The following is a 27,839-nucleotide window of genomic DNA, read 5'->3' as shown; positions in this document are numbered from 1 at the left end:
AAATATATATTTTTTAAAAAAGGAGACGGGGGAGCCAAGGGACACAGGCTTCTCTGAGTGAGTGCCAACCTGGTACCTGCTCCAGGGATGGGGACCTCCCTCCCAGGGACCTCCCTCCCTGTCTGGAGGTGGAAGTGCAGCAGGCCCAATCCAGAACTTCAACCCAATTGACTTAATAGGAGCAGTGAGAACTATTATCAGGTGGTAAGAGAGGGTCCTCCTCCTGACACTATAGGCCTAAAAGTCCCTTTTTTATAACTTTTTAAAATATATATATTTTTATTTATTTGAGAGAGGAAGGGAGAGGGAGAGAGGTAGAAACATCAATGATGAGAGAGAATCATTGATCGGCTGCCTCCTGCACACCCCCTACTGGGGACTGCGCCCACAACCTGGGCATGTGCCCTTGACTGGAATCAAACCTGGGACCCTTCAGTCCACAGACCAACGCTCTATCCACTGAGCCAAACTGGCTAGGGCTTTTATAACTTTTATAACTTCTTCTGTAACCCCATAAGCAACACCTCCAATTCCAAATACTTCTATACCTACACATCTTCAAATCACCCCCGGCCCCACCATGCCCCTTCACCTTTGTGACAATTCCTGACCACCTGCTTCTTGGTGAAATTCTCTCTTCCCTTTGCTTTAACATAACTTCCTCTAAAACAGGCTCCTGTGCCCACCTCTCTGGCTGCTCTTCCTGTCTCCATCACCTGCTCTCAAAAGCTCCCTGGCCTCCCCTAGGGTTACACGCTCTCGTTCAGTGATGCTCCGTTAGGGGCGTGGACTATTAGCACTGAGTGCCCCGTTAATTGGAGGACATTTGGCATTTCTGCCCCCTGCTCACTAAACACCAGTAGTGTCAGATGGAGACCCCATCATCTCAGCCACCATCACAGCATCAGCAATCACCTTGTGACCAATGACCTCCAAGCGTCACCATCTCCAGCCCTCACCCCCTTCCTCATCTCAGTGCCCACATGTCCTGTCTCCTCTAGATCACCTCCTCCACGACATCTGTGCCACACCTCATCAGGCCCCAACCTGAACTCATCACCTCCCACCAGCCCCCGCCGTGATCCAACCTGGGTCCCCACACCCAGTACCAACACTCCCATTCACCCTGACACGCAGGTCACAAACCAGGGGTGCAGCCTCGACTCCTCCCTGTCTCCAAGTCCCTCATCGAATCACCGCCAGCCCTGAAAATCTCAACTTCATCTATTTCTCCCCATCTCCGTGGATATTGACCTAATTCAGGTTGCCTTCAATTCTTCAGTCTTCTCTCACCCAAATTCCTGTAACACCCTCCTCAGCGCATCCTCAATGCAGACTCTGGAGTCATACTGCCTGGGTTCAAATCCTGACAGCACTGAACTGTGACGTTGGCAAATTAACCTCTCTGGGCCTGATTGTGGGTATTCTATTAACACATCTAAAGCTCCCAGCCCTGGGCTCGTCACTCAATATACATTAGCTTTTATTATTAGTCTCACTCTTTCCAATCCACCCTTCACTAGTCGGGCCAGGTCATCCTCCTCAATGACCCCCATCTTCCTCAGGAGAAGCCCCCATGCCTGAACAAGGCTGCACAGATCTGTCTTCCTTTCACATCAGGAATACACTCTCTTGAACATACCTGGTAAGTCTTGCCTCCAGAACTTTCCTTTATGCTGTTCTCTGTGCCTACATGCTCTCCCCATCTCTTCCAGCCAAAGTTGTCTTGAGTTCTGAAGCTGTTGTTCCATGCTGCCTCCTCCAAGATTCCTCCCCAGAATCCTCCAAGCAGGCGACTCTTGCTTCCCTATATGCCCAGCCCATCTTATTCTAGGGATGGGTATTTGTTCCTGTGTCTCACTCATTTTAGAATTCCCAGAGTCCAGCCCAGGTCCTGGCCCCCAGCAAGGGCTCCACAGGAACCACCTGAATTCCAGTGCGTGTAGGTCTCGCGGGGGTTAGATTTAACTCCTCAGCACCAGGCATATCCAGTTTTGTGCTTGGAACAGTAGGATGTGAACCCTGAGATAAGTTCTCCACCTACCTCTCAGTTCTTCAATTTTCTCCATTAAGGAAATGAAGGGTAGGGCTGGGGGGGGGGGGCAGTGTTATATGTAGGACGGCCAGTCCAGGGGGCTCCCCAAGACAGCTAAAACAAGAGCCCTCCAGTTCTTAGTCACAGCCCTGTCCACCTTCTCTCTCTGATGAGGGCGAAAAGCACAACCTAGGGGTCCTAGTGGCCTCAGGGGGTCAGAGAAGGTAAGGTAGGGAACAAGGCCACCTCCCCATACCTTCCCTCCATCCTAGAGTTGGGGTCCCTTGTCCCATCCTCTGTTCTGTCAGGGTTGGCTATGACTTTGGCCTAAAGCTTCCCCTCTCGGGGCCTGAATCGCCTTCTTTTATCAAAGGAAAAACGCTTTCCAGCTGCAACATGTACTGAATGCTGACTCTAGGTACCAAGAGAATTAGGGCACAAGAGGACTTAGGGACCACATTATAGCCTGTTCCACTCTCCTCCCCACCGCCCCAACAGATACACATGCTGGCCCACAATCAGAGAACAGAAAAGGCGAAAGAGTTTATTGAAAACTATATACAGTTGGTCCAGCCCCTAGCACAGGTGGCAGTCGGGGCCGATCCCTCCCACACCTCAGGCAGTATCTTGGCCCCTGATGATGGAGGCTAGGGCTGGGGCCAGAGCCTAAACCCCTTTGGGAGTCTTGGCAGCCAAGATCTTCATCTGTGAATTTACAAATCTAAACGGCCTGTCAGTGGTGGGCAGGAAACAAAGAATGGGTCTCTGCCTGACCCAGTCAAAGCCTGGGTAGGGGAACCCTGTTCTGAAACTTAGGCCCAAGAGGCCCAATTAGGCTGTCCAGAAATTCTGGCTACTCCTCTCATAGGAGGCCTTCCTGGAGATGGAGGCAAATAGCCCCCCTACCACCCAATCCCACCCCAGATGCCAGGCCCCATGCGCTTTATGGACTGGGGCTGGGGACATCAGGCACCCTCCCTCCCAACACTGACTCAGGGTCCAGGGCCCCTGGGACACTTCCCAGGCAGAAGACCTGGGGTGAGAAGTGAGCACTGGAAAGTCACAGCTGAGGGCCCAGGACCCTCCTGGGGTAGAAGGCAGTTGGGGGGTCAGGGCGTCCCACTGTAGGAATAGTCTGCTTTGTTGTGCATCACCAGCCGGTCATCCACGAAGTAGAAGCTGTCAGACTGTGTCTCATATGGGTGACGGATCATCTCATTGACTGCAAGAGAGCCCCAGCCAGGCGGGGCAAAGGTCAGGAGCCAGAGCCAGGCCACTGCAGGGCCTTCGGGACTATGGGACAGGGACAAGCTAAACCACCTCAAAGAATCCCCCCAGCCTCTTTGAGCCTGAGTGTCCCTATAGGTGCCAGACACAGGAGACCCCGGGTGGGAAGAGAGGGGGTGAGACCACACTCCCCCCAGCTTGGTCTCTGAGTCCCCTTGCCCACAGGGCCCTGCCCACTCACTCAGCTCCTCAGAGAGAGGGGGGAAGTCATAGATGTGCTCGCAGGTGTTCTTGCTGCTGGGGATGCAGAAGCCAAAGTGGAAGTCAAAGCTTTTGAGCAGCTGATTCCTGAAGTAGTGCCTCTCGATCATGCGGAAGTTGTTGACAGGCTTGTCTCCCACCGTGAACTCCACCCTGAGTGAGAGAAGGGGGCAGGGCTGAGCTTGGCCTTGAAGTCAACCGGCCAGGTTCAGGACAGACTGCCCCTAAGAGAGGCTCAGTAAGAACTCAGGAAGGGCTCACTCCCACCCCACCCTTACCCCCAGCCCTTACCCCCCCTGGCCCAGTGACTCACGTGGCTCCCACCTGCCTCAGGCGGAGGAAGGCAGGGGTGAACTGGTAGCGGACAAAGCGCCCAGCATTGGGGTCCAGGTCCCGCCGGTTGATGGGCAACCGCTCTGTAATGCACCCCAGCTGGGGCTCAGTGGGCTTCCGACTGGGGCCCGTGCCCATCCCGGGTCTCACCCCAGGGCTCCCATCTCTCAGAAAGTTTTAAAACTCCCAGGAGATTCGGATGCACATTGAGGGTTCAGACCTTTGGCTGGAAAGTCCCACCTGGGAGTTCTAGGTCAACACGTCAAAATTTTCAACTGAGGTTCCCAGGGCCAAAGGAGACACAAAGGCCTGGGGCCTCCAGGACTGCAGTTCCCAAGAAGGCCTGCAGAGGGCAGGCTGGCAGGGACTGAAGGGACAGGACTGTCCCAAAATGTCCAATCCCAGAGCAGATGGGAAAGAAGAGGCCCCCTGCCAGATGACTCCTGGGAATGATGGGGTCCAAGTCCCAGCTGTGCTCTGACCCCTCTGCGGCCTGAGGAGTCCCTGGGCAGCCCACTTCCCAGCTCGCACCCACCTCCCTCTGTCCATGGCCCACCCAGCCACTCACCTGAAGCTGGGGGCTTCTTGATTTCAAAGAGGACAGTGCCTGAATCCATGTCCCGAATCTTGAACCTGATGAAGTCGATCTTATATATATTCTCCTCCGGGGAGCACAGGTAGTCTAGGGGAGACAGGTGGCTGCTCCAGCTCGGCTTTTGGGGGACCCCGAACTAACTACACTTCTCTGGTCCCTAAAGTCACTGCCTTCCAGAAAGAGAGAACTGAGCCCCTGCCCTGAAGGAACCCCACTATGTGGGGGAGACATAGCTCGTCATTGGGATCTAATGGGAAACAAACATCTCCAACTAGTGGCCTCTGGGGACAGGGAGGGGCAGGGCGGAGAAGAGTGGCAGACAAGGCTACCTCCCCCACATTTTCCCTCCTACCCTGGAGTTGAGGGCCCTTATTCCAGCCTCTGCCAGGGCTGGCTGGGTGACCCTGAGCCAAACGGGTCTCCAATCTCATAAGAAGCCCCTAGCATGACAGGGAAGATACAGCCCTGCTTTGGGAAACCTCACTCTAAAAGGAGTGACACAGCCCTAGCTGGTGTGGCTCAGCGGATAGAGCGTCAGCCTGCAGACTGAAGGGTCCCAGGTTCGATTCCAGTCAAGGGTACATGCCCGGGTAGTGGGCTTGATCCCCAGCAAGGGGTGTGCAGGCAGCAGCCGATCAATGATTCTCTCTCATCATTGATGTTTCTCTCTTTCTTTCCCTCTCCCTTCCTCTCTGAAATAATAAAAATAAAAATAAATAAAAGGAGTGACACAACTTGGCCTCAGGAGACCCAGTCCTTCTCTAGATACTCCCACCCCTACCACATAGCTATCCCTGGCGCCACATCTATGTGTGTCAGGCCAAGACTTCCCCTGACCTGGGCAGTGCTGGGGCAGAGGAACAACCCCTTCCCTGTTCCTCCTCAACCCTTCCCCCCCACCCGTGGTCACCTCTATCGCCATAAGCAGCTTATACAAAGCCCAGCTCCCCTAAGCAGCTTAGCCAAAGCTCTGCTGACTCAAACCCAGAGCCTGGAATTTGGGGGGAAGGGAGCCACCTTTGTTCCCATCCCCTGTTGATCTCCAAATGGGAGGAAGTCTTAGCAAACAGAGGGAACCCCTTCAAAGGTCATTTACCCAGCTTTGGCTCTGAGCCACTCCCAGAGAGAAGAGTATGAGGGAGGACAGGAAGAGGGTGTGGCAGGTGCAGCAGAGGGTGTGCAGGGGGGGTTAAGGGGAGCCCTCAGTACCCAGAAGAGGAACCAGGAACAGTGGTGGGCCCCGCCTGAGGAAGCTCAGGAATACCAGGGCCTCATCCAAGCCTCACTGCTGGCAGCAACTGCAAGGGCTCAGGGACGCCCTGGCAACAAATAGGAAGAGGCAGAGAGGTGCAGCGAGGGGCTCTGTCAGCCTGCACAGCATCACATCCTCCCCCAAGAGGCCCGGAAATTACCCTCCAGGCCCCGGGGGCACCTCCTATTCCTCTGGGGCAGAAAGAGGAAGTAAATGTAAAGTTGTTCTCTCTTCCCCAAGCCTGGGCCAGCCCCCTCCACGAAGCCCTCCTGGTAGCCACCTGGCACCCTGGGGTCCAGCAGAAACTACATAGGCTTGGGAAGGGGCCTGAGCCTTGGACAGCCCACCAGAGCCCATGGCGGGGAGAAGGCAGAAAGAGGAAATGGCAGTGGGCAGCCCCTACCTCACCCTGTACACACCTTATTGTCACAGAAAGTCCAAAGGTGTAGAAAGAAGGTGCTGGGTACAGCACCCCCTTCCTCTATTCTCCAACTTTTGGAGCTTCTCCTCTCATTTAGAAACAACTTCTTGCGGTCTGACCTCAGTCTGTCTCTTCTACTGCAAATTCAATCTATCAACCCCTCTGAGGGAGTGAGGAACGGGGATGCCAATGGCTCAGGGCACCACAGCCACCCCCTCCCTTCGCCAGGGGAGGGTGAGGCCGCCAGGGGAGGGTGAGGCCGGGGACCCAGGGTCAGGCCAGAGAAGGGGAAGAGTGCCGAGGGCTCAGAAAACAACTGCTCCCTTCCCATCAGCCACAAATAGCTTTCTAAGCCGGATTCAGTAATCCAGGAGGCACAAACCTCAGACCTATGTGATTAGGGTCAGAGGAGACCAGGAGGTGCCAGGATGGGAAGCCCTGGCACCCTATTCTCAGCTTCTATAGAGGGAAGAGCTCCCATGAAGTCCCTCCCTCCCTCCCTTCCCCACAGATGCCCCATCTCTAATGCTATGAATTTCCTCCAAATTAGGAGACAAACGGGGGTATGTGGGCTGGAACACACATACCCCCATAGGTGCAAACTAACCTCTAAAGTTACCTAGGACCTGAACAGATCATCCTATAAGGAAGTTCTTTCCCAGGGCCAACCGCTAACCTGAATCCTAAATGCTGCTGTTGTCAATTATAGCCCAGCTGGCACCAACATCAGAGTGGTCCAGACCCCCTCGCACTACAACTGCCTGCTTGGGCAAGGCCGCTCAGCACTCTGAGGGCCCAGCCAAGAATGGCTGCTGCCGGGCTCAGAGAGGAGAGAGAAGCTGGTCCCCTAGGGACCCAGATGTACAGGCCTAGACCTGCCGGCGTGGTCTCGTCCCCAGCTCTGTCTGGTAGCCTTGGGCTCTGCTGCTCCTACAGCTCCAGAGCTCAGGTCCATTCCAGCACCCACACCCCCCATCCCCACGGAGAGGCCTCAAGAGTGGCTCACAGAGGGAGCCAGGGCAGGGTTACTGATGAGTGAGGTCCGAGTGGAAGGCCACTGCCTCTCCAAACGCCTTCTATTCTTTGAGGCTCAGCCACCACTTCTGCCATGAGGCTTCCTAGTCCTTGTTCCCTGCCTTTGGGTGACTCCTCTCTCCTGCTCTGAATGCTCAGTTGTCTGCTTCCAGGCAGCAGCCATCAGCAGTCCTGGGGGCCCTCAGCACTACTCATAAAAGATCCCTGTTTACAGAGCTTGCACAGCCAGGCACTGTGCAAAACCAGAGAATTTATTTCCACAACAGCTCTGAGGTATTATCCCCGTTTTACAGGTGATCGTGCTCAGAGAGGTGAAGTTACTTGCTCAAGGCCAAACAGTCAATTAATTACATTGCAAAGCTGGGACAACCCAGGCAGTCCAGCCCAGAAACTCAACCACAGTGGAGACCTCTAGGCCTCCAGGGCTGGCCCAGTCCAGGCGAAGGGGGGGCGTTAACCTACTCTCTTAAGAGGGCACAGACCCAACCAACTGAAGCTTCCTGCTCAGGTCCTTTCCTGGGGAGGGGGGTGGTTCCAGACTTCCTGGGGGACCCAGGGTGAGGGCATTAATGGTCAGAGAGACCTTGATAATGCCACCTAAGTGGCTCCGCCTCTACCTAGCCTCGAGGCTGGGGGCGGAGGACAGAGTGCACTCAGCCTCCTCCCCATTATTGCAGAGAAAGGATTCAAAAGGTTCTAAAAACCACATGGGGAAGGGGCCACAGTTTTAGCTGCTGCCCCACCTCCATCCACCACAGGAAAAGGGGACGGACTCCAAAAGGAAGGAAGGGGGTGGAAATAAATCTCTAAAGGGAGAGGAGGGGCACAGGAGATCAGGGGAAGGGGGGACATGGAGACCTCAGGCTGGGAGGCAGAAGGTACAACACTCAGGCAAGGGGTGCCCGGTGGGGGAGGGCAGGCAGGGGGAGGATGGGAAAGGGGGCGGGAGCCGGGGCTTCGCGCGCCGCCACGGCCCCCTCCCTCCCGCGGGCGGTGCTTCCTCGCCGGTGCTCACCGCCCGTGATCCGCTGAAGCCCCAGCACGTCCTCCGGCCCGATCGGTTGCCTCCTCTGCAGCGGCCCTGGCCTGGGCCCTGGGCCTGCCTCCGGTTCCGACTCGGACCCGGATTCGGATTCCGCCTGCGGCTGCGGCTCCGGCTTAGGTTCCACGCTCAGGCCGGAGGCCCCCGGAGCGGGCTCCGCCCCCGTGCCGGCCCCGCCGCCGCCCTTCTTCACCTTCATGGCCTCGCGGGGCCGGGGCCGCGGCTCGCCTGCTGCCGCCGCCGGGGCTGCCTGCGCCGGCTGCAGCCCAGAAGGGGGAGCGTCCGCAGCCCCACCCCCGGCCAGGGCCCCAGGTACCGCCCCGCCCCGCCCCTGAGGTGTGCCCGCCCCTGAGCCCGCCCACCGCCAGCCCACCCGGCTGAAGGCGGCAGACTCGCGGGCCAGGGCTACCCACCCAGGGCAGGGTGGGGGCTGGCCCTGGGCTTCACTCATTTTTTCAAAGGGTCCTGGCTACCTCCCCGGTGCTCCCGCCACTCTGCTCCCCCCTCAGTTCCCATCTCAAGGTCTTTGCCTGGGATCCTCTTCCCCCACGTGGCCTCTTCTTGTCCTTCTGGTCTCAGCTCAAATGTCATCTGCTCAGAGGCCCTCCTCCGCACCGAATCCACTGTACTAACCCCAGTCACTATCTGATCAGCTTGCATTATCCAAAATTAGTTTTATTTGTTCACTGACTCTTCCCCCTAAAAGAACAGTTCCAGGAAAACAGGGATCCTGTTTTTGTTCTCTATCATACCCTACCACCTGGCACAGTACCTGTGCTCAATATTTTTTTTTAAATAGTTTTTAAAGAGGAAGGGAAAGAAAAATAAACATCGATTTGTTGTTCCAACCAATTTTTTATTTATGCATTCATTGGTTGATTCCTGTACGTGCCCTGATGGGGGAATCAAACCCTCAACCTTGGCATATTGGAACAACACTCTAACAAACTGAGCTACCCAGCCAAGGCAATATATTCTTATTTTTCTTTTTTTAAATTTATGAATGAGTTAGTATCAGAGGTCTTACACTGGTACAAGCCAGTCCCTCCCAGACCCCTTGCTAAAAAAGAAGTAGATGTGAACAGACTTATTGGGCAAACCCAATCATGCCAAGGGACAACTGTCTAGCTAAGTCACCACAGGGCCCTCCAGGACAGGGAGGCAGGAAGGACACAGGGCCAGGTGAAAGCAAGGTGACCCTGTGAGAACAGATACTAGGAAACATCACTTACACATGAATGAGGAACAAAAGTTATGCTCATACTTCATATCATTCCAATTCACATTCAATGTTTATTGAGAGCCTAGAATATACCACTTTCAAATGCTGATCACATTTAATCCTTACAACCACCTTGTAAGAGAGGATCATTAGTGTTACTTTAACAAATGAAAAACTGAGGCTCAGAGAGATTAAGTAGCTTATTCAGAACTCCCCATATGATAAGTACAGAAGCCAGGGTTTGAATTCAGGCAGGTTTGATCCCACGTCTGGAACTTTCTCCACTGCACCAACTGCCTCTGTGGAAGGGTGAAGGGAACCTCTGCCACACAGCATCAGGCTATGCCCAACAGGCATAGCTAGACAGGAGGCAATGGAGTAAAGGAGAAGACCCCAGAGGCGACCTGTGCCTGGCCCCTTCCATAAGAGCAGTGCTGGGGCCTCCCTGAGGGGTAGAGAGAAGCGTGGAGGGGAAGGGGCTAGAAAACAACCTAGGGCTTTCCCCTAATGCCCTCTCAGTGCAAGAGGACTGTGAGAAACAGGGCAGAAGCACAAGCAGCCCTTATCCCAGAGGGATAGGAAAGGACCTTCAAGTTCAAGCCAGAGAAGTAGACCCAGATGATGCATCTTTTGAAGATGGGGGTGGGACCCCTGAGCCAGAGGAATGGGAAGAGAAGGAGAGATGAAGATGAACCCATCGTGGAGTGTTACACTTTGGTTGCTGGAGAGGCAACAGAGGAGGCTGGAGATAGATCATTCATGTCAGGTCCCATTTACGCGCCTCTCAATCTAACACCTCCCACCTTGGCCATAAAGGAAGGCTTCCTACTGAGATGCTCTCTTGCTCAGTCTGTCTTCTCTGGCTTTTTCCAGGACTTGCGACTCTCCAGGAAGATCTTGACCAGAGACAGGAGGATGGGCACAGCCATAGGCAGGAAAAGCGGGATGTAGATGGCAAACTTCTGGTCATCCGGGAAATAGAGGAGATGGAGGAGCGAGGGATCAAAAAAGGCACGCTCCGAGGATGTCACAGCTTCCTGGCTGGCAACAAAGGCAGAGGCCAGGTGTCCGGAGGCCAACTCCTCCGCTGCCTTCTGGACTGCAGCTACAGCCCTGTACACCTAGGAAGGGGGCAGGGGATTACCAATTAGTCCTTGGCACTGATGAAGGTGGTGGGGGAGTGATGAGCTTTACTGTGTCTACCATCTACCAGACAGGTTGCCTGGAGTTTGCCCAGGATATGTGGCAGCTAGTATAAAAGGGCTACGGTGGACTTTCCAAGTGCCTGCTTAAAACCTCACCCCACCCCCCCGCCCCCATCTGGACTCCTGCTGGGAGCTGGCACTGCCTTCTAGAGGAAGCCTGGGGCATTCAAGGCTGGGAGGCCCACACATACCCTGGACCTCAACTGGCACTAGTTTCACCACACCCTGGCCCTCAATGGCCATTCCAATCCTGGGCCCCAGAATCTATCCCCTGCCCACGTACCTCAGATGCCACATCATCCTTAATGACAATGTTGCTGATCTTGCCCAGAAGCTGGGCCAGGGAAGTGAGAGTGGTAGTGGCTGTGGCCAGATTCTCCACCGACCGAGCCCAGAGCAGCCGGTCTAGTTCCCAAGTCATCAGCCCTTCACTCTTAGGCCTGGAAAACAGGCATTTTGGAGGCACCTGGGGCTGAGCAATCCCAAAGAGCAGCCTGTAGGAACAGTGAAGAAAGCCAAAGGCTGAGACTAGAAGGGGGAGAAGATGGCTAAGATTCCTAGAATAATTAAGATTTTCAATCTTACCCAGACCCACAGGGGTTGCAGGAAAGTGCCTCAGGCTCTTGGGTTTTAGCTTTTACCAGTGTTTTAGCTTTTACCTGTTTCTATATTGGACTTCCAAGATCTTACTTGACAAAAGGTTCCATGGCTAAAATATTTCTGATAACTTAGTTTAATCCTCTCACCCTGTCTGCTCTCTCTTTGGACAAATGGGACCACTAAGCCTTAGTGCGGGGATGATCCAGGACCACCTCTGACAAGATGTGTGTGCTGTGCCTCTCCAAGCCTGCACCCATGGCAGGCATTGCAAATCCATCAGACCTCTTTCCTGATCAGCCCAGACAAAGAATCCTCAACATGGGCCATCAGGCAGCCACTACCAATAGATTAGTTAGGGGGTGGCATGGCTCAGTGGTTGAGCAACGACCCATGAACCAAGATGTCATGGTTCGGTTCCCGGTCGGGGACATGCCCAGCCGTGGGCTTGATCCCCAGTGTAGGCATGTAGGAGGCAGTCAATCAATGATTCTTTCTCATCATTGATGTTTCTATCTCTCTTTTCCTCTCCCTTCCTCTCTGAAATCAATAATACACACACACACACACACACACACACACACACACATATATATATATATATATATAATAGATTACTTAGCACAAGAATTAACAGCTATTTTCTTAAGCACCCATAATCACACCCCATGGACCTGACATTCGTGAGTCTATTTTTCTTAAAAGTTTTTGTCAGCAGCTAGTTCTTCTTAGGAGAAGGATGAAGTGATCCTTGGCAACCTATCTTGCTTCCTAGGGCTCTAGGCACAGCCAAGGTATCCCTGCCAGGTGAGATTTTATTCCAGGCAGCCCAGGAGACCGTGGTCAGAGTCAGGGACCATGTCCCCAAGTGCATCACCTAGGACCTCACCGCAACTGAGCCAGGAACACCTCCATCACCCGCACCATGTCCACCTCAACGCGCACTGGGAGCTCCGAGGCATTGTAGGCTTTGGGGTCCACATTATATACCTGCAAGGAGAAACGAGGTCGCCTCAATATTACGCCAGGACCATACACAGCTGTGTCCCAGACACACTGAAGACCATGAAAGAAAAGGAAGACATATTCTGTGCTCTTTAGAAATTACAAACCTGATGATATAGCTAATATTTTTAAAATACCTACTAGGAGCTTTCCATAAATTATCTCCATTACCCCCTCAAAAGTCCTGTAAAGGAGATATTTTTTATTCCAGTTTAGAGTTTCTACCTTGGAGAGACACCTAGTCTAATAGGAGACAAAGTTCCAAACTTTGCAAGACTTCCACAAACAGGTCCAAGATCTAAGATGTACACAGAAGAGTCCTCAATAAGTGCAAACTACTACATGCAAAAGGGTCACATGATAGAAAATATAGACAAAACAGCCCTAGCCGGTTTGACTCAGTGGATAGAGCATCGGCCTGCAGACTGAAGGGTCCCAGGTTCGATTCCGGTCAAGGGCATGTACCTTAGTTGCGGGCACATCCCCAGTAGGAGGTGTGCAGGAGGCAACTGATCGATGTTTCTAACTTTCTATCCCTCTCCTGTCCTCTCTGTAAAAAATCAATAAAATATATTTTTTAAAAAATAAATAAATAAAAAGAGAAAATATTGACAAAATAAAAAGCGGTGGGGCTGGCAGAGGAGGGGCACGAGCTCACAGCACCCTCCCCTCCTTGGTGCCTGCCCTGCCTCAGGCTGGGCCATGGAGGACACCAGAGGAACAGAAGAACAGTCTCAGGGAACACGTCTGTCCCGGAAGCTTGGGTTCTGCATAGTGTGACCATTACCATAATGCCACCCCAGCGGGGACTGTGGAAGGCGTTGGTGGCCACTGGAGCACCATCCTTGTCCTGAATGTACAGGGGGGAGTGTGCGAGCTCAGGTACATAGAGTAGAAAGTTGAGCACAGGGTAAAGGGAGGCAGCGCTGGATCCTGTGGTACAAAGAGAAGAGGAGTCAGAATGTCAAAACATGTTAGGTCTAGGTATTAGTTCCAGATCAAACTCGAACTAGCTGGTCACTCACTCTGGGTCTCATTTTTCCCAACTGATAATCACTAGGATATCCTCCAGTCCTGGGTTTCTATGGCAAAGAACCTCTAAACATTCTCTGAAGATGTACCATATACATGAAGTGCAGTCTGTAGCCCCAAAATGCCCCTGGAATCTCCCCTCTTCCAACAGGCCTCCCATAACTATCTACATCAGCTCTCCTGGCTATTGCCACATTGCACCCATATTACTGTAACTCGTTTTATGCACAAGTATAAATGTGACCTCATGTCAGTTCCCCACTTAGTATCTTTCAATGGCTAGCCATTCATATTAGGTTAAAGTTCAAACTCCTCAACCTGGTCCTTTATGATCTGATGCCTGCCTGCCTGCCTTGCCAACATTATCCTGGTCACCCTCTACCAATTCAGCCATATGAAACTTCTCTGAGCTTCCTGAGAGTCTGTGCTCTTACTCTTCTACATCTAAGCTCCTAGATTCCTTGCCTGAAATGCCTTTCTATCTCTGTACCCAGCACTGCCACAGAACAGCCCCTCGAACTTTGTTTGCTGAACGAAGACAGGAGGAATTTACCAAGGTCTCCCACACTGCCCCTCCCACACCGCTTGGGCCACCCTGGCCTAGCCCTGATATCTTAAATTCCACAACTAATGATATACTCATTTTAGTTTGCCTATATTGCAGTTCTTGGACACACCTACTTTTCCTAGGTACCACCCCAAAAATTAAAAATAGGAACCTAGCTTCAAGGTTCCTCATTCTGCCTTCATGTACTTTTGCTGTTATCTTTCCTACACCCTATCCATTCCTTTATAAAATGAGCTGGGAAACATGTTTAATAATTGCTTTTGGATAGATAGTGTGGAGATGGAGATGTCAACAGAGTATCATGACAAAGGAGCCTAAGTACTCAACACTTCCTCTTCCTCGACGCCCTCAGACCAACCTAACCTGGGTACCATCACTATATACAACCCACCTCCAACCCCAGGCTGAGCCTTCCAGGTCCCTCCCTGGCCTGGCAGAAAGACCCTCAACCTCAGAAGCTCACCTAGACGGGACTCCACGGGATTGATGACATGGGGGAGGCTGTGTGCGGCCAAGTAGTAGCTAGAGGAAGCTGGGTTAAAGCGGGGGTTGACCCCCAACACTGCATAGTAAAGGATCTAGAGAACAAAGAGGAGGACATTACTTTGTTTATTGATTTATATTCCACTTTGTCCCAAAAAAGATTTGAGGTGCCTTAAAAACTTGCAATTACAACAGGATGAAATATCAGGGCAGGCTAAGAGAAAATAGGTGTAGGAAAAAAATAACAAAGCCACAGGTAAAGTTAAAACACTAACTATGTTCTTTGAAAACCACATATTTTCCCAGGTTTTCTCACAGAGAAACAAGAAGGGAAACAAAGAATAGCAGAACTCGGTGTTCACAAAATCAAATCAAGTCTCAGTTATTCAGAATTACTCCCACTACCAAGACCTAATAAAAATGTCTCCCACATTTTCCCTCAAAGAACACTGTATGATACAGAAAGCTACATTCTTCACATCTTTGTTACATTAACATATTTCAGGGAGTTTTTTGTTGTTGTTTAAATAAGTGCTTTAAGGATGGCACAACTGGTGAACACAGTTCTGGAGGAAGCCATAAGGAAGTCAGTTTTTTAACAAGCACTGATGAAACTCCCTGAGCTGAACATAAGGAGAGAAAGGAGACACCAGAACCTTATACATACACAGGAAATTCCTAGCAAATCAGCAAGCCCAAAGAGTTAGAACTGACTACACTTGTAAACACTAAATATGGATGGACTTTGAAAAGGGTGGTGCAGCCAGGAAAAGGACTCCTCAACTTGCTCCCAGTCTCACCTGAGAGTCCACAGAGAAGTTGCCAGCGACACTGAGGGCATTCAGAAAGGGCTGCACATAGCGCCGGACAGCTCCCTTGATGTCCCAGTGGACGTCATGGGACTTGGGGTCTGGGTTGAGTAAACTGAAGGTGATCTCATAGCCTATGGAAACAGGAGTCAGTGATCCCAGAGGCTTCCGTCAATGGACAGCCTGTGCCCCTGGCTAAACTGAACTCTTTCTCCTCTAGAATGGGGCTGACTGCCATCATGGAACCAGTGGGGATAAAAGTGGGATGAGAAACACTGAGTGCTAGAAAATGTTGAAACCCCATGGGAAAGAAGTAAAGGGTTTGCCTGCAGATTCCCCTCCTGCCCCAATGCCCCCACATAACTCATTTCCCTCTCCCGCCCCAAAGCAAAGCCTGGTCACCCTACCCAAACTGGACTTGAGAGGCCGCCTCTTATCAGAGCTCCACTTGTCCTCTGGAAGGTGGTCAGCCAGTGCCGCAGCCAGCACGTCCTCAGTCAAAGACATGGCCTGGGCTACTTGGATTATGCGGCGGCCAATGATGTTAAAAGCCTCCCGGTGCATTATTCCCCTCACCACTGCTGTCCTCTTAGGCCCAATGTAGCTCATCATGTCCTATGAGGGGCAAGCAAGGAACAGAAGGCCATGGCTGAGGGGAGAGAGCAGGAAAGCACTCTGACTCCTGTTTCTGAGAATCTGGCCTTTTGCACTGACCAACAGGCATGCCCCTCTCTTTAGATCCATAGTGAACTATTCTCTCAGCATTTCTGAGCTATGGGTATTTATGAGTGTCTTCATTCATTTCCATTCCCTTCTCCTTCCCAGTAGACATCGTTCCAGGAAATACATAAATCTTCTCAGGCTGGAAACTAATAGATGGCATGCTGAACAAGAAAAGCAGAATAAACAAACAACTGGACAGTTTGATCTAAGTAAATGGCACATGGCGAAGAGGCAAGTGCAAGAATTTTCACAGCAGCATTATAATAATAAAAAACTGGAGACAATCCAAATGCCCATCAGCAACAGAATGGATAAACTGTGGTATATTTATACAATGAAACATTAGACAGAATTGAAAATGAATGCACTAGACTTAGCTACACATATTATCATGGATGATTCTCTCCAACATAAATGTTGAGGAAACTGAAAGTTGCAGAACATGTACTGTATTATATAAATATACCATTTATATAAAGTTCAAAAATATGTAAAATTAAATATATTGTTTATAGAGACACAGCATATGTGATAAGACATGAAAGAAAAGTAAGAAAATTATATGATAAAATATGGTCACCTTGTGCTGAAAGGAGGTGATGTAACCATGGAGATACATGGAGCCCCCACTATACTGCTGTATTGTTATAAGCTGTGGCTGGGTACATAGATGTTTGTTAAAATTTTCTTTCCTCTTTTTATAAGAATTAAGTATTTCATTATAGCCCTGGCCAGGTATCTCAGTAGTTAGAGCATAGTCCCATTTGCCAAGGTTGTGGGTTTGATCCCTGGTCAGGGTACATACAACCAATGAATGCATAAATAAGTGGAATAACAAAATGATGTTTCTCTCTCTCTCTCAAGTCAATAAATTAAAATTTTTTAAATATTTTATTATAAATTCATAAAGAAAATGGTATATGGTATCATTTCCACCAAGCCTTTTTGTTCATGAAAAAGTCAATGTATTATTGCCCAGGTTACCTTCACAACCCATTAAACTGGCTTCTTTCTTTTATTCCTACTGATTACTCCCCCCTCTTTAAATGGTCATTGGAACTTTAACCATATACAAGTCTTAGATTTAGAAAACCAGAGTCGGTAAAAAAATTGTTATTAGCATTCTTTAAAAAATATATTTGGAGAGTTTTCCATAGCAAATGGAAAAAATGGACAGCAATACTACAAGGAGGTGACCAGGGAGAGGAAGAGCTGACGGGACTGGGCAAGGCCACAGCATCTCTGCTCACCCTACCTGGGGGAGAAGTGAGGAGTGTTCAGAGATCACGTACACAGTCAGGGAGCCCTCTGCTTGCTCCTGTGGCTCAGCTAACATGGTTTCTGCCTCTGGGAACAAGAGCAGGTGATGCACCAGGAGCAAAAACACCATTCCCTCTCCCTCTGGCCCCCACAGAGTGCCTAAGCCACCCCTTCACCTCCCACTGACACCCAGCTGCCACTGTGGGCAGGCTTGGCCCCCAGTGGCCCAATATGAAACACATCTCATTCACAGCTTTCCCAAAGAGATTTTGAAGTTAAGACAAGGTATGAAAACTACACCTTCAGGGATCAGAAGGGAAAACAGGGCTTCATGTTAAATAGCGTGACCTCTCCCTTCCAGTACCTTGCATACTGCCCAATGACAAGGCCTCTTCCTCATAGTCCAAAGCCCTCCGATAGGCCTTCTGGAAGCGGCATTTGATTTTCATTTTGTCTTGAGAAGAAAAGGGAGAAGCATGAGGGCAGCAAAATGATTGTTTGCAGAGAAAGACCAAGAAGCTATAGCCAATTCTAATGATTTCTACATGGATGATATCAAACACACGACACTCCACCTCTTCCACCTGCCCAGCTTCTGCCTCTGCCTATGTACACAATGTACACATTGCCTTCAATCTGAAGTACTCTCCCACAGGGAAATCTATTACAGTATTCATTACACAAATAGGTGAAAGGAGAAAAAGCATATGAACATTTTATTAATTTTTTAAGACTTTAAAAAAAATGGTTTTTTTATTGACTTCAGAGAGGAAGGGAGAGGGAGAGAGAGACAGAAACATCAATGATGAAATTCACTGATTGGCTGCCTCCAGCATGCTCCACACTGGGATTGAGACCATAATCGGGGCATGTGCCCTCACTGGGAATCGAACCTTGACCTCCTGGTTTATAGGTCGACGCTCAACCACTAAGCCAGCTGGGCTTTTCTTATAGTTTTGTACATTCATTCCTGAGTATCTTTATGTTTTTTATTATTACTGTGATTGGAATTTTTTTTAAATACTTGCTTTTCTAATTAGATATTGCTGTATTTATCAGTTATTGATTCTTGTGTATTCTTGTACCTAGTCATCTCACTGAACTGTTACTAGTTCTAATAGATTTTCAATTGATTCTCTTTGGTTTTCTTGGAAAATAACTATACTGCTTCAAAAAGTAGCTATTGCCCTAACCGGTTTGGCTCTGTGGATAGAGCGTCAGCCTGCGGACTAAAAGGTCCCAAGTTCGATTCTGATCAAGGGCATGTACCTTGGTTGCAGGCACATCCCGAATAGGGAGTGTGCAGGAGGCAGCTGATTGATGTTTCTCTCTCATTGATGTTTCTAACTCTCTATCCCTTCCCCTTCCTCTCTGTAAAAAGTCAATAAAATATATATATTTTTTAAAAAGTAGCTATTTTGTCTCTTTCAAATATTCATGTTAATGTCTCTCTTCCTCTCCAATAAAAACATATCCTCAGGTGAAGATTTTAAAAAAAAAAAAAAAAAAAAAAAGGAAAGAGCCCTACCCAGTTTGGCTTAGTGGATAGAGCATCAGCCCTTGGACTGAAGGGACGTGGGTTCGATTCCCGTCAAGGGCACATACCTCAGTTGCAGGCTCTATCCCCAGCCCCAGTGGGGCATGTGCAGAAGGCAACCAATCAATGTGTCTCTCACATGGATGTTTCTCTCTCTGTCTCTCCCCTTCCCTTCCACTCCAAGAATCAATGGAAAAATATCCTCAGGTGAGGATTAACAAAAAAAATAATAATTAATTTTAATAAATAATAATAAATAATAAATAATAATTATATATATATATATTTTTTTTTTTTTAAGTTAAGAAAAGTGCCTAACACTCAGTGAAGCGTTTAAGGTTAAACTGAACAAAGTCTGTATACAAGTCCAACTTGATTCCAAATCCTGCATTCTTTCCACTACATACCATTTCCTCCCCTACCCTCTAATGAGCATCAACTACTTCTGATCAGGTAGCATACTGTCTTGTGAATGAAATTGTCACCTTGATGTTGAACACCGAACTTAAAGTTGCTTTCCTTCTAACCAAACACACCGTTCATTCAGAGAGGCCTCCTCACAAGGGTTTAACTACCTTTACGGGACACCCACACCCCTACCAGATGCCTATCCGGGCTGAGCTCGGACCGGAAGGGCAGCCCCGAATCCCCACAAACTCACATTTCAGAGGGATCTCTCGCTCGTGCACCACGGTGAAGGGCAGCTTCTCTTGATCGTCCAGCGGCACCGACTCCCGGGTAAACACGACACTGACAGGCACCATGAGCCGGAGCTGCGGGAAGGCGCATCAGGGCCATCCCCCGAGTCTGACCCTGGCCGGGGGGCTGTCCCCTCCCCCTCCCCCTTCCAGGTCTCACCTGCAGGGCATTCAGCCCACTGATCTCGGAGTAAGGCAACGACGCCCGGTAGGTCTCCGTGGTCTTCCACCAGAGCGGCAGCCCCAGCACGATGGCCACCGCCGCAAAGAAGAGGGCGGCGCGCTTGCCTCGGACCACCTCTGGAGACAAGGAGGGACGGACTGAGACGCCAGAGGTGGGCGCAGGTGCCAGCCCCTCCCTGACGCGGAGCCCCGCCACCCGTAGGCAGAGGCTCTCGGGCCCAAGGCTGAAGGGATCCCGTCGGAAACGGCCCCCGAACCCCGCCCGCTGGACCTGCGGCGCCCCGCAGTCCCCACCCCCTCATTCCTCCCTCCCGGTCTGTGAATCGCAGGCCTCAGTCCGTCTGCCAGCACACCTAGGTCTGTAGCTGCGGCCCCGGCGGCCGCCATGCTAGATGCCGAGGGCTCTAGCCGCGGGGCGGAGCAGCGCAAGCCTCCCCCAATCGGAAACCGGCGGGGGGCGGGACCACGGCGCGATTGTGGCCAATCGCGAGCGACACTACAGTCGCCAAGGCGGGAGAAGTCTGGCGAGCGGTGGACGGGGTTCACAGGGGGTGTAGAGTGCCAACCCTGCAGTCCTTAAATACTAATCTGGGCGACCACGGGCAGCTCTTCTACTAGTAATCTGAAAAAATTGAGATATTTACCAAAATGAGGTCATTCATGTAAAGAACTTCCGTTCAAATGTCACCTATCGCCATTATTGTTTATTATCTCTATCATAGAGCTCCTCTTCCAGGCACCCTCTTAAGCCTCAAACCTGGAGGTGGCGAGTTAGTCGGTACTAGCACCTTTTTAGCTATTTGGCTCATTGGTATTTCTTTAAAATTTTTTGATTGATTGATTTTGAGAGATAGAGCAGGGACAACGGAGAGAGGGATAGAAACATCAATGATGAGAATCATTGATTGCCTGCCTCTTGCACGCCCCCTACTGGGGATCAAGCCCGCAACCCAGGCATGTGCCCTTGGCTGGAATCGAACCTGGGACCTTCAGTCTGCAGGCTGAAGCTCTATCTGCTGAGCCAACCAGCTAGGGCTCATTCAGTATTTTTAAATTTATTCTATTTCACTTCTCACTTATAAAAGTTTGACTTCACTTAAAATTCACCAGCACAAAATCTGTATTCTGATCACTTGAGTTCAAATCCTGGCCTTCACCTCTTCACCTGAGTGATCTTGAGAAATTTAACCCCTCTGTGCCTGTTTTCTTGTTAAAACAGGGATAAATGTATATTAAAATAAAATAGGGATAGAGAACCAAGATGGCGGCATAGGTAAACCCTGGAGTTTGCTGCCTCGAACAACCACTTCAAAAATACAACTAAAAGACGGAACGGACATCACCCAGAACCACAGGAAAGCTGGCTGAGGGGAAATTCTTCAACTAGAAGGAAAGAGAACAGCATACGAGACTCAGAGGAGGCTCAGTGCGGAAAATACAAAGGTATGGAGGTGCGCGCAGAGCGGGCTGGTGGCTGAGGGCGCGGTTGTCGTTTTCAATCGGGAGGGAGGCTCAGGCTCTGAGCTCCAGTTCTGGGCGAGTCTCTAGGGACCCAGACTCAAACAGGAGAAGCGAGACTGTCTGGCATCGGTCGGAACGCGAGGGCAGCTTTCTCTCCAAGGTTTGCAGCGGGTGCTGGGACTCTGAGAGGCAGAGCCTCTGGGGACAGGACTGAGAGCAGCCATAACTGCTCCCTCCGCCCGCCCTGTTTGATCCCCTGCGACCCGCCCCGCCCAAGCCCTGCACAGAGCCATTTGCCGGATAGCCTCAGGCAAAGGCTAGATTAGCACCTCCACAGAGGACAGAAGTTTTCCCACTGCAGACACAGCTGATTCTCACAGCCAGTTGGCCTGGAGGTCAAATCCCCCCAGTATCAACTACAAGAATCAAGGCTTAACTACAACAAGACTGCACACAAAGACCACTAGGGGGTGCACCAAGAAAGCATAAAAAATGTGGAGACAAGAAACAGGACAAAATTGTCTATGTAGGATATAGAGTTCAGAACCACACTGTTAAGGGCTCTCAAGAATTGTCTAGAAGCCACCGATAAACTTAATGAGATCTACAAGAAATCTAATGAGACCCTCGATGCTATGATAAAGAACCAACTAGAAACTAAGCATAAACCGACTGAAATAAAGAATATTATACAGACTCCCAACAGCAGACCAGAGGAGCGCAAGAATCAAGGCAAAGATTTGAAATGCGAAGAAGCAAAAAACACCCAACCGGAAAAGCAAAATGAAAAAAGAATCCGAAAATACGAAGATAGTGTAAGGAGCCTCTGGGACAGCTTCAAGCATACCAACATCAGAATTATAGGGGTGCCAGAAGATGAGAGAGAGCAAGATATTGAAAACCTATTTGAAGGAATCATGACAGAAAACTTCCCCTACCTGGTGAAAGAAATAGACTTACAAGTCCAGGAATCGAAGAGAACCCCAAACAAAAAGAATCCAAAGAGGACCACACCAAGACACAGCATAATTAAAATGCCAAGAGCAAAAGACAAAGAGAGAATCTTAAAAGCAGCAAGAGAAAGAAACTCAGTTACCTACAAGGGAGTACCCATACAACTGTCAGCTGATTTCTCAACAGAAACTTTGCAGGCCAGAAGGGAGTGGCAAGAAATATTCAAAGTGATGAATACCAAGAACCTACAACCAAGATTACTTTATCCAGCAAAGCTAACATTCAGAATTGAAGGTCTGATAAAGAGCTTCACAGATAAGGAAAAGCTAAAGGAGTTCATCACCACCAAACCAGGATTATATGAAATGCTGAAAGGTATCGTTTAAGAAGAGGAAGAAGAAGAAAAAGGTAAAGATACAAATTATGAACAACAAATATGCATCTATCAACAAGTGAATCTAAGAATCAAGTGAATGAATAATCTGATGAACAGAATAAACTGTTGATTATAATGAATCAGGGACATAGAAAGGGAATGGACTGATTATTCTTGGGGGGGAAAGGGGTGTGGGAGATGCGGGAAGAGACTGGACAAAAATCGTGCACCTATGGATGAGGACAGTGGGTGGGGAGTGAGGGCGGAGGGTGGGGTGGGAACTGGAAGGAGGGGAGTTATGGGGGGGAAAAAGAGGAACAAATGTAATAATCTGAACAATAAAGATTTAATTATAAAATAATAAAATAAAATAGGGATAGCTCTGGCATGTGTTCTGAGTGGTTAGAGCATCTGTCTGAGCACTGAAGGGTGTGGCTTCAGTTCTGGTCAAGGGCACCTTCCTGGGTTGCAGGTTCCATCCCCATCCCAGAGCGAGGGGTGAGGGAGGGAGGGAGTCTTGTGTATGGGAGGCAACCAATCGATGTGTCTCTTTCACACACGTTTCTCTCCCTCTCCCCTTCCCTCCCTCCCTTCCACTCTCTCTTAAAAAGAAAAAAATCAATGGAAAAAATATCCTCAGGTGAGGATCAACAAAAATTAAATAAAATAGGGATTGTAATAGTATCTACTTTATATAGAGTTGTATGTTGTAGTAAATGAGTTAATAAACATAAAATGATTAGAATAGGGCCTGGCAGGAACACACAGAAAGTACTATATAAATATTAGTTGCTTTTTGGGTTTTTTTTTTGTTAATCCTCACCTGAGGATATTTTTTCCATTGATTTTTTTTGAGAGAGAGTGGAAGAGGAGAGAGAGAAACATGATGTGAGAGACACATTAGTTGCCTCCCTCATACACCCCTCCCCTCTGAGGCAGAGATCGAACCTGCAACCCAGGGAGGTGCCCTTGACTGGGAACTGAACCCACAGCCCTTCAGTGCTCAGACTGATGCTCTAACCACCACCGAGGCACACAGGCCAGGGTAATAGTAGCTATTTTTAATATAAGGTCAGATCACACTGGACCTACATTCCCATACTGCAAGGGGATATGTAGCATTGGTTGTGCACTTTACACATAGTATGGCCTCCCCAGTTCACACAGAACACATCCAGCAGCTTCTTTCATCTTTTTATCTGCTCAGATAGACCTAGATGTGTGACCTCCCCCCACATCCCAGCCAAGTGGTCAAAGTTCATCATGAGAACTCACAGGTCTGCCCTTGCCCAGACCCTCCAATTGGTCCCCTCTGTGCCCCCATCTATCCCAAATGGGAGTGGACAATAGCCCTTGGCAACCTCCTAGATACCATTCTCAGTCTGGCATTCCCAAGCCTTGGGGTTTTCCCTTGTTGGGCAGGAGCCCAGGTGCTCCTCCTGCAGTGGCTCCCCCTAGCAGAATGTGTCAAGCCCTGGCAGGGCTCAACACAGCTGAGAAATGAGAGACTCCCATCCCTTCCTGTCCCAGTTTGAGGCCTTGGACAAAAGCTGCCTTCAGGAATGGCTCAGGTCGTGCAACACTCCGCCCTGCTACAGCTGTAGCCTTGTGCTTCTGATATGGTAGTTCCTGAAAGACTTGCAGCCCTCTGTATTGCCATGCTCTAGCCTTGGAGAGCAACAGGCAGGAGCTTGAGACGGGAATGGTGATTGGGTGTACCTCTCCCCCATAAACTTAAAACCCAGTGAATCAAAACCCATCCTCTCCACCTCCACGGTCAGAGGGCCCACAGACAGAGTCAGCAGAGATCAGAAACTGAGAGGTGGGGATTTGATGTGTAAAACAGACAGACAAAGTAGCATGTTATGCTATCATTTATTTGCTATGTGGTATGTACCCAAAGCATAAGTCAGGTCCGGTGTCCTACCCTCTGATCCCAGGAGAAAGGGCAGGCAAGGAGAGCCCAAGGAGAAGCTACCCCATCAAGGGGAAGAGTAGCTGGCAAAGGCAAGGGGAGACCCGGGCATCCTGCTCTGACTTCTAGCAAGTTCTCCTGCCCTCAGCCATGAGGGGCTCCCTATCTTCCCATCTAGTGGTCCCAGGTGCAGCAATGGGAGAGGGAAGGGGAGGAGAAAAAAGGAAGATGACTCAGTGCTGGATGGAGGCATCTTTGCTCTGCAAAGCTATTTGGCCCTAGCTATAACTACAGGCAAAATTGGGTGACCGGGCCAAGAGCTGTGGAATGGAGTACTCAGTAGGCATGGTTTGCAATGTAGAGGGACTGTGCTGCCGCTCCTCCATCGTCTCCACTGCCTTCATACTTGCCCTGGGCTGCCAGCCCATTCACCTGCAAAAGTGAGAGGAGGTAAGGAGTAAGCCGACTGAGCCAGCCCACAGGTGCCAAAGGCTGTAGTCTCTGGGTGCTACCCCCTGCCTAGCTACACACCACTACCCCCAAACCAACCACCACCCCTAGCTCCCAACCTCAGCCCGCTTGATGAACTCCTCAGTGGCAGCCCCAGCATTGTCCCGTTGCCCTCGCCAGGCACTGAGTGCAGAGGCCTGCAGAGCACGCCCATAGGAGAAGGTGAGGGCCCAGGGCCGCGGAAGGGGGCAGCGGTTGATAGCGTTGAGGTTGAGCGATGCCTCCTCTTCACTCTGACCCCCAGACAGGAAGGTCACTCCTAGAGAGAAAAAGAGAAGACAAATTGATCAGTCACTCCCTGTTTTTCCAGGGTTAGGGACCCCTGAAGGCCACAAGAAGAACCTGAGGATCAGTCTAAAGATAGGAGTAAGTTAGGAAGCAGGGTGGTACCTGGGACAGCTGGAGGCACCGTGCGACGCAGGGCAGTGACAGTTGCCATGGCAACCTCCTCTGGGCTATACTTGATAGGACAGGCATGGCCAGGGGTCACCATGTTGGGCTTCAGCAGGGTCCCTTCCAGGTACACATGATGGTCACTCAGAGCCTTATACACAGCCGCCAGGACCTGAGGATCAGAGGAGGTTTACTAAGGTCTGCTCTATGCTCTCTGTCTGGAGGTGGGTGGGCATGACTGTGAGGGTCAGTACAGGCTCAGACTCACGGGTCTATTCTAGGATAAAAAAAATAAAAGTGCTTGGGGAAAGTGCCTGCATCTGAACCAGGAACTGGGAACAAGCTCCCTGTCAGGCTGTCCCTGTGGTATGTGTCTGTGCCCAGGCGTGGACTCACCTTCTCAGTGACATACTGGCAACGTTTGAGGTCATGGTCTCCATCAGGCAGGATTTCAGGTTCCACAATAGGCACAATGCCATTCTGCAGGTAAGAGAAGAGTAGCTTGGCAGGGGCGGCAGTAGAATGGGAGAAAGTTCTCTCTCCACCAGGCACAGGGCACCCATCTGAACCCCTCACGCATGCATGCACACACCTGCTGGCAGATGCTGGCATAGCGGGCCAGCACATTGGCATTCTCCAGAATGGCAAGTGCTGAGGGCGTGCGTTCGCTGATTTTCAGCACACAGCGCCACTTGGCAAAGTCGGCGCCATCCTTCTTATACTGGGCACAGCGTTCTGAGAGCCCATCCAGCCCTGTGGGCATAGTGCTGGTCTCATCACTCTGCCCCTTTTTGTCAGCATCAACCACCCACCAACCCTGTAGTCCTAAAGCCCACCCATCCTGTACCTTGAGTGGTAGTTTCTCCATCAGTCCCGGCTAGGGGGACTACACCTTTGTCAACCTGAAGGAAAAACAAAGGCAGAAGGCTGAACCCAGGCAGGATTCCCCTCGACACCCCTCACATACACACACACACACCTATTTCCATGCTCAGTCCCCATCCGGGGCTAGTGGCTGCACCTTGATGCCAACGACAATGCCCTTATCCTGGATGGTACGGACGAAGGGGACACCGTTATCATCTTTCTGGTAAAGTGTCTCGTGAAAGAAGATGACACCCCCAAGGCACTTCCTCACTCGGTCATCAGCGCTGAACAGGACCTGGCGGTACAGACGGCGGTTCTCCTCCGTGTTCTCCACGCCGATCTGGCTCAGCCGCTTAGCCATGCTGCCTGGGGGCAAACGAAGAGCGGCGGCAAGGTCATTCCCAGGGCTTCCTGGCCACCTCCACCCTGACCAACCACAGGCCCCCACCTACCTACAGACTCATCTGCAGCCAGGATGCCTTTGCCTGGGGCCACAATCCGGAGGGCAATGTCAGACAACTCCTTTTTCTGCTCAGCAGAAAGGGCTGGATGTGAATGGGGCATGGTGACAGCTCTGTGGAATGGAGACAAGATATAAAAGCTGGACCCCACCCACTATCTCCTCTGCTTCCTTTCCTGGTCATATGGGCCAAATGGCCCTCCCCCCTGCTCCCCAGTAAGCACCGGGCTGGGAACAGAGTAGCAGTGCTTGGCATGGGTCCTGGGCATCAAAGTGGCACCAATTTATCTGACAGCTAACAGGCTTGGGGACCCAGTTCCCACATCTCCTTTTGTCTCTGATGGGCACCCTTCCCAGCCCAGGAGAAAGATGCAGGGTGGGGGTGGGGAGTTAAGCAGCCCTCAAGCTACAGGTCTTCTTATGAAACTCCTGCCCAAATGAAAACGCCAATCCTTCTTTCCTTGAATTTGGCCCCTTCCTCAGGTAGGTATAAGCCCTGGCCTTTCCAACTTCCCTTTTCTCATCCTCAGCAGGGCCCTAGGGAAAGTGCACTTACTTCCAAGCCATCACAATGAGGCAAAAGGACACATCACCCTTCTTTCCCCGGCTTGTGGAGGAAAAGGTTGGGAAGAGGGGGGCAGGTAGGGAGTAGGAATGGCAGGCTTCTCTAACCAGTTTTCCATACCCCAAACCTGTTGTCTCTGCAGTTAAGAGATGGGAGCAGAGGGTTGAGATAGAAAGGAATGAGTAGAGAGGCTGAGAAAGGGAGGGAGAGATGCAGGAGGAGAAGGCAGGAGATTTGTTGGGTGCTGATAGTGAGACAGGCTAACTAGTCAGGAGGAAGGACCTAGATCAGAGCAACAGAGAAAGCAAAAGAACTGTAGAGGGAATTTAGCCAAGGAGAGGGAGCAGATGAGATTAAAATGGTCTTGGTGGAAGAGGCTGACCCCAAGAAAAAAACCCAGAAGGCAGAAGAAGATTTGGGATTGGAAAAGCTGAGGTTCCAGCATGAGCGCTGCGAGGAAGGGGTGTTGTGGGAGGTCTGAACCATGGGGTTTAGAGTGGACAGGAAGGAGAGAGATTGAAGGAGAGAGCTGAGATGGCACATCCAAGGGCACAGGGAGCAGGGCAAAGATGGCAGGGGCAAGAGTCAGGAAGAGGAAGCTGAGACGCTGAGCAGTTCCCGCCTCACCCGGGCCTCACCTGTGAGCAGCGAGTTAAGTGGCAGCAGCACAGAACAGCCTGGGTTCAGGTCTGAAACAGCTGTGGCTTCAGCCCTGGCTCCTGTAAATGAGGCTGAGGATGCCGCAGAGCTACGTGACTCCCCGGGGGGCGGGGCCATCACCTCCCCGCCCGGGCCACGCCCCTCCCTAGGACTGG

The 27,839-nt window shown here is 50.6% G+C and overlaps 3 protein-coding genes across 5 annotated transcripts; all 3 read right to left on the bottom strand.

Moving 5' to 3' along the window:
* Nucleotides 1-2,553: 2,553 nt before the first annotated feature.
* Nucleotides 2,554-10,530, bottom strand: UNC119 (unc-119 lipid binding chaperone). 2 transcript variants are annotated; one of them, XM_081109584.1, is made up of 5 exons: nt 10,253-10,530; nt 4,425-4,538; nt 3,837-3,939; nt 3,504-3,676; nt 2,554-3,257 (listed from the first exon to the last, which is right to left on the bottom strand). In XM_081109584.1, the coding sequence occupies exons 2-5, from the start codon at nt 4,471-4,473 to the stop codon at nt 3,145-3,147; spliced, it is 438 nt and encodes a 145-aa protein (XP_080965710.1). In that variant the 5' UTR covers nt 4,474-4,538; nt 10,253-10,530; the 3' UTR covers nt 2,554-3,144. The 2 variants fall into 2 exon arrangements, with proteins under 2 accessions (XP_080965710.1, XP_080965709.1); XM_081109583.1 differs by lacking the exon at nt 10,253-10,530 and adding an exon at nt 8,175-8,458.
* On the bottom strand, nt 9,475-19,929 carry PIGS (phosphatidylinositol glycan anchor biosynthesis class S). The gene is made up of 12 exons (XM_081109582.1): nt 19,877-19,929; nt 19,501-19,640; nt 19,304-19,415; nt 17,470-17,559; nt 17,101-17,192; nt 15,530-15,737; nt 15,114-15,256; nt 14,294-14,408; nt 13,018-13,163; nt 12,115-12,215; nt 10,912-11,122; nt 9,475-10,544 (listed from the first exon to the last, which is right to left on the bottom strand). The coding sequence occupies exons 1-12, from the start codon at nt 19,908-19,910 to the stop codon at nt 10,269-10,271; spliced, it is 1,668 nt and encodes a 555-aa protein (XP_080965708.1). The 5' UTR covers nt 19,911-19,929; the 3' UTR covers nt 9,475-10,268.
* A 4,241-nt stretch (nt 19,930-24,170) lies between these two features.
* ALDOC (aldolase, fructose-bisphosphate C) lies at nt 24,171-27,810 on the bottom strand. Of its 2 annotated transcripts, XM_081109550.1 has the most exons (10): nt 27,663-27,741; nt 27,016-27,160; nt 26,452-26,573; nt 26,154-26,365; nt 25,980-26,034; nt 25,725-25,885; nt 25,529-25,612; nt 25,130-25,304; nt 24,799-24,998; nt 24,171-24,661 (listed from the first exon to the last, which is right to left on the bottom strand). In XM_081109550.1, exons 2-10 carry the CDS (start codon nt 27,024-27,026, stop codon nt 24,566-24,568), a joined length of 1,116 nt encoding a protein of 371 aa, XP_080965676.1. In that variant the 5' UTR covers nt 27,027-27,160; nt 27,663-27,741; the 3' UTR covers nt 24,171-24,565. The 2 variants fall into 2 exon arrangements, with proteins under 2 accessions (XP_080965676.1, XP_080965677.1); XM_081109551.1 differs by lacking the exon at nt 27,016-27,160 and having other exon boundaries at nt 27,663-27,810.
* Nucleotides 27,811-27,839: the final 29 nt, after the last annotated feature.

The sequence above is a fragment of the Myotis nattereri genome (genome assembly GCF_964212035.1).
Source record: "Myotis nattereri genome assembly, chromosome: 16".
In the NCBI taxonomy this organism is placed as follows: domain Eukaryota; kingdom Metazoa; phylum Chordata; class Mammalia; order Chiroptera; family Vespertilionidae; genus Myotis; species Myotis nattereri.
This window is presented reverse-complemented; position numbering and strand designations above follow the sequence as displayed.